We start from the raw sequence: 13374 nt of genomic DNA, 5'->3' as shown, positions 1-13374 counted from the left end.
GGCACCCCATTTAAAATAGAATTTAGAGGGGCACCTGGGTGTCTCAGTCGGTTAAGTGTCCAACTCTTGATTTTGGCTCAGGTCATGATCTCACAGTTTGTGAGTTTGAGCCCTTCATCGGGCTCTGAGCTGACAGAGTGGAGCCTGCTTGGGATTCCCTCTGTCTGCCCCTCCCCAGCTGTCTTTCTCTCTCTCTCTCAAAATAAATTTAGAAAAGGATTTAAAAATAAATAAGTAAGTAAATAAATAAAATAGAATTTAGGGGCACCTGGGTGCCTCAGTCGGTTAAGTGTCTGACTCTTGATATTGGTTCAGGTCATGATCTCATGGTTCATGGGATTGAGCCCTACATTGGGCTCTGTGCTGACACTGTGGATCCTGCTTAGGATTCTCTCTCTCTCTCTCTCTCTCTATCTCTCTCTCTCTCTCTCTCTCCCCCCCTCTGCCCCTCCCTCACTCTCTCTCTCAAAAATAAATAAATAAACTTAAAAAAATTCCCCTAAGATGTATGTACCAATTTGCCTTCTTTTTCTTTTCTATTTATAACCTTACTTATGATAGACTTGGTATCAGGTATTTTTCCCCTTTACTGACAGTTACTTTCTGGGATTATTTTTATAATGTCTCCTCCAGTGGAAAAGGTCAAGAACCAGTGGGATAGCACCCAGCATGGTGTCGAGTTAAGACAGCAGCAGCTGGAGGACATGATTATCGACAGTCTTCAGTGGGATGATCACAGAGAAGAAACCGAGGAGCTCATGAGAAAATATGAGGCTCGACTCTACATTCTCCAACAAGCTCGAAGGGATCCACTCATCAAGCAAATTTCTGATAATCAAGTAAGACTCATAGATTTTTTTTTTTTTTTGCATTATCAGTTTGTTGGATGTACTTTTTTGTTCCATCATGAACTGTAATTTTGGGGACCCTTGTCATGATGTTTTCACAAGTGCTTAGAATATACATCTAAATTTATATTAAAAAATTTGACCAGGAAGGTTTTTGAAAAAAATTGGAAGGCATAACAGATAGAAATGTACCTGTATGCCAGATTTATCCCTCACTGATTCTTTGCAAATGGAACACAACCATGAACCAGCATCTAGAAAGATAGGAACCCTCCTCCTTTTACTCCCTTCCATGTCTACCCTGAAGGTTATTTTTATTTATGAAATTCTCTGAGACCTTCATTTGAGGCTACCATAGTGACCAAATCAGGTAACAAGTGTAGTTTCTTTTAGTACCTTTATAACCAACTGTTTTATCTATATCATAAGAATAGGTGACTTTTTGTGATTGGTTTGAATATAAAGTTGACAACATCGAACATTAATGGTATTTTTAAAGTGCTATTTTGTATTCTGTCTATAATTATAGAAAATATTTGGGGCACCTGGGTAGCTCAGTGTGTTAAGTGTCCACCTCTTGGTTTTGGTTCAGGTCATGATTTCACTGTTTGTGAGGTCAAGCCCTGCATCAGACTCTGCACTGATAGCCTGGAACCTGCTTGGGATTCTCTCTCTCCCTCTCTCTGCCCCTCCCCCCACTCACGCCTACTCCCTCTCTCTCTCAAAAATAAGTAAATAAACATTTTTAAAAAAGAAAATATTCTTGGATTGGGGGTTATAGGTGTTAGGTTATATTTTGGTATAACGTTTCTTTGCCCTTCGGGTAACTTAAGATGACAGTGTACATTTGTGAAGAATGTAATAAAGATATAATAAAGAATATGTGGGAAAGAAAATATAAATCCTGAGAACATGTATTTATTCTTCACACTTGTAGACTTTCCACAGTTACAATTTAGAAGTCAAGTGGCCGGGTGTCCTGATTTTGTGGATGATTTTCTATGTTTATGATATCTGCAGATTGTTTTAATTAAATGACTCAAGTATAATAGCAAAGCTGACTGAAATAAAATAAAAAGTGATACCAATGCTTTAATCAGCAGATATTAAAAATATTCCTTTCTAAACAATAGTGTGGCTCTTTTCTGCTTAAACTTTAGGGTGATTTTTTTTTGCCAGTTGCTATAAAAAGCATTATAGGAACATTCCTTTGTCATTTGGATTTCATGGGGAGTATCTAGGTCCAGGGGTTCTGAGAGGTGGAAAACCAGTGCATGTGGACACACTCTGCATCCGTGTAGTTATTTAAGCAACTCTCAGTAAACCTCGCTTGACTCCTTGATCCACCCAAGCAGTTAACTTTGTCAACACACAGAGTGATCCAGGGGCACAGAAGACTTCCATGTTGTTGGCCCTTTTCATTTCTGCCAGTATGTAGAAGAACTCTATAGTAAGTTTATTCCTGTATGATTCACGTTGCTATAAGGATCAGGTATATAGCAGAACAAATGGAAAAGATAAATGGTTTGAGGAAGTAAAATATCTCAGAGAAGAAAAACAGAGAGTCTTGTAATATCATCTGCTATGTACTTGATCATTTCCTAGACACTTGCCTTTTCACTTCCAGAATTACTTTTTTTTTTTTTTAAATTTTTTTTAACGTTTATTTATTTTTGAGACAGAGAGAGACAGAGCATGAACGGGGGAGGGACAGAGAGAGAGGGAGACACAGAACCGGAAGCAGGCTCCAGGCTCTGAGCCATCAGCCCAGAGCCCGACGCGGGGCTCGAACTCACAGACCGTGAGATCGTGACCTGAGCTGAAGTCGGACGCTTAACTGACTGAGCCACCCAGGCGCCCCCAGAATTACTTTTAATTAAGCTTATGTTCAAGAGTTTGTCTCATAATTTGCTTTTTTCTTTTGATATTTGTGTCTAAAACATGTCAAAACCTATGGGGAGGATGAGTGTTTAGGTAATACTAGTTACTGAGTGACCAAGGCTAATCATTACACCTACAATTACACCTTAGATACTGCTTCAAGAACTGGATCCTGGCGATGGTATTGTAATGGCGTTCGATAATGTCCTGCAGAAGCTGCTGGAGGAATATGGTAGTGATGACACCAGGAATGTGAAGGAAACCACCGAGTACTTAAAAACATCATGGATCAACCTCAAACAAAGGTAACACTAAGGGCCTGGCAGGTAAATGCATGTAGAGGTGAGAATTTAGTTGCTTTGGCTTTCTCATGGAAACATGCCAAATATGGGACTACTAGAAGTATATCTTATTACTTTTAAAAAATTTTTGTACTGTCCCGAGTTACTATTTTCACACTTAGTACAGAAGGTATATTTATACATTATCTACTTGAATTTCTGCAATGGGGTTCTCCTTGAGTGAGGCTAAACCTTGCCTTAGATCATTTCATGTGCTCTGATTTTCCTCGGCCTCCCAGCATTACCTGGAATACATCCTGTAGTACTCTGGTGGTAAGGACCAGTTCGGTATTTACAGATGCATTAGGGTAATATCACCCCTAATTGTAATTAAAATAGTGTACTCTTTGGCCAGGTTATCCTCAGTTGAGGCTGAGAACACACGGATCCAACACCAGGCTTCTGAAACATGCTATGTGTATTTAGGGCTTCAGCTAATCTATTTTCATTCCATTACTCTGTCAAGCCAGTATATTTGGAAGAATCTAAAATAGCATATGTGTTTATAAGAGAGATTTTCCTGTCAGTTGAACACCTAGGGTCTGAGGAACTGTAAGCAGTGGTTAGAGTCTCTTTAAGATAGCATACTTGGGGCGCCTGGGTGGCTCAGTCGGTTAAGCTCAGGTCACGATCTCGCGATCCGTGAGTTCGAGCCCTGCGTCAGGCTCTGGGCTGATGGCTCGGAGCCTGGGGCCTGCTTCCGATTCTGTGTCTCCCTCTCTCTCTGCCCCTCCCCCATTCATGCTCTGTCTCTCTCTGTCCCCAAATAAATAAACATTAAAAAAATTTTTTTTTTAAAAAAAGATAGCATACTTATATTGATCATCAGGAAAAAGCATTTACTTCCCGCATGGTACTGGGAATGCCTGTGTCTAATAAAATTATGCTCTCACACACATCTTTATATATTCAAATACAACCAACTGCCTGAAAGCTAATTTGTATCAAAACACATTTTATTTTGCAGTGAGTAAAATGGATGATATTAGAACACCTTATGATACAAATTATTGGTCATAAAGTATGGCCAAGCATTTAATAACAGTTTGACGTGGAGGTGTTTTATGCATTTTTACAATGTCATTTTTGGAGTCTTCAAAGTAGATTTTTAGGAAACTCAAAGTAAAGAATTAAAAGGCAGTATATGAGTGTGAGTTGCTACACATACCTAGGATTCTGGAGGAAATAAGACTAAGATACAGATACAAAACTTCAGAGTAGTTAAAGCTGAAGATAGCTATAATGCTGCCCTTTCTAGCATTTTAGTACATCTGTTGTTTTTTGTTGTAATTGGTTACTTGGATGTAGTAAGGATCCCAAAACTAGGGCAGGGAAGAGGGTGAATTAAAAACAACTATAGGATAAATAAGTCCTGGGGACTGCATGGCATCCATAGTTAACCATACTGTATTGTATATTCAAATATTATTCGAATGTATATTCAAATGTTATGTATACTCGAATATTACCAAGTAGGTTTTAAGAGTTCTCAGCACAAGAACAAAAAAATGTGTAACCCTGTGTGGTGATAGATGTTAATTAAATTTACTGTGTTAATCATTTTGCAATATATACTTGCATCAAATTACTGTTTTATACCTTAGGGTGCTTTCCTAAAACTAACGCAATATGATATGTCAATTATATCTCAATTTAAAAACCCAGCTTTAACACTAAGATAGTCCTTAAGCGTACTTTATCTGTGTGTCTCCAGAAATCCATATGTAAGAATTATGACTTTGTTTTTGTTGTAAACGATACCAAAAACACTGATCACTTAGGAATGTGAAGCCTGCTTTATTTAGCACCTCCAATTCTTTTTTTTTTTTTGCTTTTACTTTGTAAATATTTTAAGACAGCCTACAGCAGTAGTTAGATTAGATGGAAGAGGCAATTAAAAATGAATTATATTCCAAGGTGATCTTTCATTTATCAGAGCTAAGACAAGCACAGTGTTCCAATTTTATGGTAGTTACAAGTCATTGTCCTTATTGTATTTTCTTACTGCATTTTGGAGGGAAATACATCAACATTAATATTTAGACACGATTTAGGTATATTACTATCTATAAAGCAGGGAAAATACAACAAAACTGTAGCTCACAGGATCCTTTCCTGAGTGACAGCTGGGGTTTCTATGTATTTCTAGAATTTTCCCTTCTAAACAGTGATACTTACAGTTTTTAACTGTTTTAATTGGAGACCTTTCTAGAATATACAAATCTTTCCTTGCCTTAAACAAAATATATAAACTTACAACAAACATTAAAAAAAAATCCTTGGCGTTCTTACTGTGATAGGTAGAATTAAAGAACTTTAAGGGCTATATACAATCTTACAGTTCATTTAAGCCAGTGTTTCTCAATGTTTTTATATTATCAACTCTCAGAGAGCCTTGTGAGATCCCCACTCCCATGAAATTTTAATACCATGGGTATACTGTATATCTCTTTCTGTACTTTATAGTTGTGCTTTATAAATAAAAAGGGTACATTTTTCCACTCCCCTCCCTGACCCTGCCCCACCAAAGAACCACTTTTCACCTCCACTGAGAATGTGTGGTCCAGTGTAATGCTCTCAGGCTCTGAGAAGTTAAATGACATGTTCAAAGTCACATGGCAGAGCCAAGATGATAATTTTCTATACTAAGGTATGATAATGCTCTCCATGCTCTGAGTTCTGAAGAGTTGGTAGTAAATTTATTCAGGCTACTGTACTTTGTAAGATCTTCTGCTTTATTTTTAGTGTATAAATTTTATTGGGTGTCTTCCCATTGTCAGGATCTGTGCTAATCTGTTCACATGCATTATTTTATTTAATCTGCAAGCCACAGGAGACAGGCTGCGTTTTCATCAATGCCATGTCGATGAATAGACTGAAGCAGAGGAAAGTTAAGGAACACCCGAAATCACACAGCTCTTAAAAGCAGAACTGAGACTGGTATCCAGACCTTTTTGACTGTGCAGTCAGTCTTACCTTCTTTAAGAATAATTTTGTTCTTCTTCCTTGTTATAGGAATGTCAGCTATTGCTGTGACTGCTCTGTGTACCGGCCTCTCGGATCTGTCTGTGATTCCACTTACTGTTTCTTATCTGTGTTGAGTTTAGAAACCAGATCTGATTAACGATACAGGGGCCTCTGCCGATGAATAATGTAACACTCTCCAGTATGTGGCCATTGTGCCCTCTGCAGTGGTCGCTGAGAGGGTTTATACAAGGGCTCTCCTCTTATCTCGAAGCCATACTCTGTATATGCGTCATTGTCAGCCAAATTCGGGGAGGGAGGTGAGGGGTTATTATACTTGCTCATGGAATACTGTCATTGTGGCATAATGTGTGAGGTTTAATATCAGCTTTCAAAGGAAATGTTTTGTATGAATTGCAATTGGCCTAAGTAATTTGGCCATTCACAGTTATAGGGCCTCAGTCCCTTATCTACGATGCCAAAATGCAATATGCTCTGATAACAGAAAGCTTTGAATTGACATGAGGCTGTTTATTATAGCCTTTATTTGTCCTGCTTAGTATAAATAGCCTTGTTCCTAGCTGCAGAAATATTAATGTGTTTGCTGCCTCAGACCCTACTTGGGGGTAATATGTCATACAGATACATTCATAATAATAATTTTTTATTGTACAGAAAATTCTTAATTCTGAAACACAGCTAGCTCCCACTATGTTGGATTCTGCAAACAACAGGCCTGTTTCTAATGTCTTTAACTAACGGACATGGATTGATCACTGCTCTTTTCATCTGTGAAATTGTTTTCCTCTTATATCTCTTAATGGCAATTAACAAATTTTTTTTTTAGTGTAAGTTGAGATTATAGTGTGAGTTGAAATGTGCTCATAGTAACTTTTGAACTGTGGATGTCTGATTTGGGTCTGAAATGGTGTTTAGCCCTAGAGTGCCTATGTATATGTATATGTGTATATATATATGTATGTATATGTGTATGTATATGTACACATATACTTGCCTACATGCATACCCATACACACACCTAGTGATCTACGTTGAAATATTGTAAAGGAAATGAGACGATATCCTTTTGTGCTATAAGGACCATCTTGTACATCATTAATCACGATGTGCTGGGAAGATGGAAGATTCTGTGCAATGAGCCTACTCTCTTTGTGATCCATGAATATGCCATCAGTGAGGTTGGAGGTGGGACTGAGAGATTTGGAGAGGACCACAGGTAATGTCAGCATCTGGGTTGGGTGGGGCAGAGAGCTTCCTGTGGGAACTTTAGTATTGCTGGGCAGAGATGACTGCCTCTTGGTGGTTGGTCGTAATAAACGTAAAGGGAAGATAGCCCTGTTATCGTGTTCTTTAGCACTGCTCATGTACTCAGAGGCAAGTAGAAGGAATGCAGATGGTACATAGGTTGCAGGGGAGAGGGTGGGGTTTGTAAAGTAGTGAGATGGAGATTGCTCTCAGTCCGTAATCATGGGTAAGATGTCTCTTTTGCTGGGTGGTACAGCCCCCACTAGAGCCTGTGGCTCGGCAGGCAGATCTTAAATTGAATTTCAGACACTACTTACCTGTTGAGGTAGGGAGCAACCCTTTTAACCAGTATGCAGTGACCATGGGCCTGGAGGTCATTATATGAACATAATGGGTAAATGCCTTGTGCTTTGAAAGAGTAAGGTTTTGCCTGGAAGATGAGAGAAACAGTATTTTCCTGGAAGTGGCAATGGAAAGCAAGGAAGAGGACCCTTATTCCAATTACTCACCCTGAGGCATATAGGATCTGTGAGGAGAAAGAAAAAAATGCCATTAAAATTTTCCAGAGGAACTGATGTTCCTAAGGAAACCAATTTCCCTTAAGATGAAGGGGTTGATCTGTGGTCTGCTGATCATGGAAGAGATTTCTGGACATAATAGAAGAAGGGTTTTGGGGGTGAGTTGGGGTTGACTGGGGAAGGTGCAGAGTAGTATTGGAGTTAAGTCCTATATTGGCTGGGTAATGAAGACTGGATATTTGGTAGTGATTTAGCTAAAAGGGAAACAGGATGTGGTGATATAAATTCTGTCACAGAAATAGTTCTGTGGTCTTAGCTATTTACTTGCTGGCTGCAGCAGCCCTAGGGAGAGCAACTCCTTTGGGTTGTACAAGGTCAATGGCAGGCATCATCGAGTGGGGGTGGGGCCAGTGGGGGCTCCTTTCTTGAGCTTCCCAATTGGTGTGGCATTAGCAGCTTAGAATAGTCTCCTTAAATCCCATGGAGTGAATATTTCAATGCTTGATGATGACCCAATCTCTGTGTAACAAAGACTGGTCACCAAAAGACAATAGATTGTGGGGTATGTCTGTAGAGACTAATTCTTCATTAAATCAACTGCATTTCCCCAAAGTGTGCTTTAATACATTTTTTAGCGAAATGTTATTTTATTTACCAAAGAAGAAAATTACCTTATGAAAGTATCCATTGAAAAGCTTAAAGAATTGTTTCATTGTAAGTTTTCTACATGCCACTCAAACTACTGATGCCACTATTTTCCTCTCAAAGGAGATAAATATATTTAAATCTCATGTAACTGTAAAGGTCACTTTTTAAGTATAGCAAAACTTAGCAACACATATCTGTGGGTTTCTTAAGGTATTCTTTTCCATTAAAGTAAAAAAAAAAAAAAGAGACATGTTTAGTTGTATTCACTCTTTTGACCCAATTATAACCACATGCTCACTTGATTAAATAATATGTCTTGTAGCTTAACTTATCAAAGTATTGTTTAACGTCTTTAAAGTAACATTTGAAAAGTCAGTTATATGGGTGGCCATGTTTTGTTAGGCTGCAAAATAACCATAAGCTATTTTGTAGAATATAGCTGCTTTTATAGCAGAAATCTCTTCCAAAAGCTGAGTTTACCTTTTAAAAATCCCAGTTCCCTTAAATATAAACTATTATAAATCTGTTACCCATGGATTCCTCAAATCTTTTATGAGAAGCTATTTATATGTTCAGTCTGCACCATTACTTGTCCCAAAGAATTCTATAGTCTGTTACTTCTGTTTGAAGTAAAAATTCTTGTTTCTGCTAAAGTTACCCTTCTAAACTTCAAATATTGTTATCTTTTAGGCTTTCAGCCTATCCTTTATTCTTTATAGGCTAAAAAATATTTTTAAAAAATTTAAGATTTAAAAAAAATCTTCTCTACCTTTGTCTAGTAGCCACAGTGTCCTAAACTTGAAATCCCCCTGCCTTTTTTTTTTTCCTCCTATAATAGTGCTCCTGCCCCTATATTCTCTAATTACACTTCCCAGAACCTCTTCTGACTCTTCTGATCTTAAGATGTAGCAAACCTGAACTATATAAATTCTATAGTCTGCTACTTCTGTTTGAAGTTAAAATTCTTGTTTCTGCTAAAGTTACCCTTCTAAACTTCAAATGTTGTTATCTTTTAGGCTTTCAGGCTATCCTTTATTCTTTATAGGCTAAAAACTATTTTAAAAAAATATAAAGATTTTTAAAAATTTTCTCTACCTTTGTCTAGTAGCCACAGTGTCTTAAACTTGAAATCCCCCCTGCCTTTTTTTTTTCTCCTATAATAGTGCTCCTGCCTCTATATTCTCTCATTACACTTCTCAGAACCTCTTCTGGCTCTTCTGATCTTTTCTTAAGATGTAGCAAACCTGAACTGCCAGATATACACTCTTCACTGAGAATTGTAGACCAATGCCAGTTCAGTGCCGATGTGCTCTTAAGAACTTGCACATGAGTTCTTTCCAACCTTTTTGCTGCCTGCACAACACTCATGTATCCTCGTCAGTTACATTTCATTTACATGCAGTGATTCTTGATGATGCTGGACTTGAAGCTAGGGATGGGGGCGAGAATGGAGAGTCTCTTCTATAATCTCTGTGATGGATTATGTAGTTTTAAAAGGACCCCTGGTCGGGCACCTGGGTGACTCAGTCAGTTAAATGTCTAACTCTTTTTTTTTTTTTTAACGTTTTATTTATTTTTGAGACAGGGAGAGACAGAGCATGAACAGGGGAGGGTCAGAGAGAGGGAGACACAGAATCTGAAACAGGCTTCAGGCTCTGAGCTGTCAGCACAGAGCCCGATGCGGGGCTCGAACTCACGGACCGCGAGATCATGACCTGAGCCGAAGTCGGCCGCTTAACCGACTGAGCCACCCAGGTGCCCCAAATGTCTAACTCTTGATTTCAGTTCAGGTCACAATCTCAGGGTCATAGGAAGGAGCCCTGCATTGGGCTTTGTGCTGAGCATATAGCCTGCTTGGGATTCTTTCTCTCCCTCTCTCTGTTCCTCCCCCATGCATGTGCACATGTGCACTCTCTCTCCCTCTCTCTCAAAATAAATACAAATTAAAATAAAAGGACCTCTGGAGACTCTGAAATGGGTCCTTTCCTCATCTAGTTGAGGCAAATTACTTTAAAGGATAGAAAAAAAATTGGAGATATGAAGTGATTTATCCGAAGCCATATAGTTAGTGAATGTCAGAGGTGGTAGAATTAGTTGGTTTTCTGAGAGCAATGAACAAATGGCATTAAAGGTAATTTATTAACTTGTGTGATGAAGTGTGCATACATATTCCTGAGACTTTCATTTGAGCAATTATTTTGGCCTTATGATAGTATGATAAATCATGTGTAATTCCTTAAAAATGGATAAAAAGTTCTTGTAGTGTCCAGTATACCATACTTACCACTGGATCTCATTTTAAAAGAAGAACAAAATGGGTGATATGTTACCTTTGAGTTATATTCTATTTTAAATTGCATGTGAAATTATATTTAAAAATCAGACTATAAGTTAATGCACACTATGATTACATTTTTATAATAATATGAAGACAATTTGGACTGCTATAGAGTTTAGTTCCTAGTATGTTCATTATTTTTAATAATTGATTACATTCATGATAAAAAAAAATCTGACACCCAGATATATGTGAGCTTGAAAAAATTCTCTGGGACATTTATGATTAAATTGCACATTTGCATGCTGTAAGCAAATTCATTTCCCAGTGTTTCACTAAATTCATATACAAGATTAGGGAAAATGTTATTTATTGAGTCTTTATTTTTATATTTCTTTTACTTTATTTTTTTTTACTTTATTGATACATTTATGTATATATACCTCATTTTATCCATAAATTATTACAGGATGGGAGACGTTATTTCTGTTTTTGTATTAATGTATTCAGTGCATACTGGAATTGCTACTGTGTGTAGGCCTTGGGGGTACCAGGTGCGCTGATGATCCAGAAGCTTCACACAGACAACAAAATAGTCACTTTTGGTCATGATTGGAGATGTGATAAGGTGGCAGAATGTCTTCCCAGGTAGGGAGATAATCTTGGATCATCTGAGTGGACCCCGTTCTATGACATGCGTCTTCATGAAAGTAAAGATGGAGGAAGGGGTCAGGAGCCAAGGAATATGGGTGATCTCCAGCCAGAAGCTGGAAATGACAAGGAAACAGGACTATCTCTAGGGCCTTCACCAAGCAATGTGGCCTTGCTGACAACTTGATTTAAGTCTGGGGAGCTCTATTTCAGAAACTGCCTGACAGAACTGTGAGGTAATAAACTCAGGTGGCTCGAAGCCGTTGAGTTTGTGGAGATTTGTCATAGCAGAAAGGGCACACTAACAGCCAGGGTAAAGGACATCATGTGATTGTGTGGGACAAAGTGCCTGCACTTCATTGCAGATGTCTGCACCAAGTTCTGGGGGGAGGGGAAGGTGAGCGGGAATGGGGGTGGGGATGAAGGATATTTAAGGTAAAGAATGTAAACACTAAAGCTCTGGACCGAGGATTAGTGATTGGTTCATTTTTAAAGGTAAATAAATAAACCCATTGGATTCTCAGACATTTGCATCCTTTTTTTCTAGGCTGGGCATTCTTAAGGTTTAACAGAGCTAATCTATAATGATCTGTTTTTACATTAGCTGTTTGCCACATAACCTATTACATACATGTGAATATTCTTCAAAATAAATGATAATGATTCTGTAAAATTAAAGCATTTGACTTCATCAAATTTTATAGTCATTAATTTTACATGAGTGTTAAGAGGTCAACTCATGGTCAACTAATTGCATGTGTGTACTCCTGTAATTTTTTGCTTTTTAGTACCTTTTTGGTACTGCCTTTATTTGGTTATTCGTAATAGTTTTTCTGTTGATGTTTTAAAAATTGGGTGGAAGATTAAACAACACCAGTACTGCCAACCACCCGAATTCTAGTGGGTAACTTCTAAAATTTAAAAAGTAACGAAATAGGGGTGCCTGGGTGGCTCAGTCGGTTGAGCGTCTGACTTTGGCTCGGGTCGTGATCTCACAGCTTGTGGGTTCAAGGCCCGCATCAGGCTCTGTGCTGATGGCTCAGAGCCTGGAGCCTGCTTCGGATTCTGTGTCTCCCTCTCTCTCTGCCCCTCCCCTGCTTACACTGTCTCTCTCTCAAAAATAAATGAACATTAAAAAAATTTTTTTTAAATAAAAAGTAAAGAAATATATACATATGTTTTAAAAAATTAGAAGTACTTAAAGGTGTATTACAAAATATAGTGGTTCTCTCACTGTTCACCATGGTTCATCACCCCCCCCCCCCCACCCGCCGGGAGCAACTACTTTATCTTCTTTTGGCTTCTCCTTATGTCATTTATACATTTCCATATTCTAAATAAAATGAGTATACCATTATCTTCCAATACATCAATATTAGATATTGTCTATTGATATCCTATTCTGGTAAATACATAGGGCATAGCTTTCTCATGCCACTGTTCTCTTCCCTTCCTCATCATTGAATTTTTTTTCACTTTATTTTTATTGTGGTAAAATATGCATAACATAAAATTTACCATCTTAACTATTTTTAAGTCTATAGTTCAGTGGTATTAAATATTCATGCCATTGTGCAGCCATCACCACCGACCATGCCCATAACTCTTTTCATCTTGCAGAGTGAAAACTCTGTGTTCATTAAACGATAACTCCCCATTCTTTCTTTCTCCCATTCCTGGCAACCACCATTTTACTCTCTGTTTGGATTTGACTACTCTAAGTACCTCATGTAAGTGAAATTATACAGTATCTGTGTTTTTTTGACTAACTTATTTCGCTTAGTATAATGTGCTGAAGGTTCATCCATGTTGTAGCATATGTCAGAATTTCTTTCCTTTTTAGGGCTTAATAATATTCCCTTGTACGTATATATCACATTTTACTTATCCATACATCAGTTGATGGACACTTGGGTTGCTTCCACATTTTACTTATTGTGAATTATGCTGCTGTGAACATGGGGGGCAAACGTTTTCAA

General features: G+C 38.0%; 1 protein-coding gene across 11 annotated transcripts in view; it reads left to right on the top strand.

Moving 5' to 3' along the window:
* Positions 1-13374, top strand: part of UTRN (utrophin) — a 574142-nt gene that overhangs the window by 320431 nt on the left and 240337 nt on the right. For all 11 annotated transcript variants that reach the window (XM_047102476.1, XM_047102480.1, XM_047102475.1 and 8 more), the window contains 2 exons: positions 634-839; positions 2880-3034. In XM_047102476.1, the coding sequence (XP_046958432.1) occupies positions 634-839; positions 2880-3034 (361 nt within the window). The remainder of the gene's footprint in view (positions 1-633; positions 840-2879; positions 3035-13374) is intronic.

This window comes from Lynx rufus, unplaced genomic scaffold (genome assembly GCF_022079265.1).
Source record: "Lynx rufus isolate CCGP_SWC_20201006 ecotype Redwood Valley unplaced genomic scaffold, mLynRuf1.p SCAF_6, whole genome shotgun sequence".
NCBI classification, from domain to species: Eukaryota; Metazoa; Chordata; class Mammalia; order Carnivora; family Felidae; genus Lynx; species Lynx rufus.
This window is presented reverse-complemented; position numbering and strand designations above follow the sequence as displayed.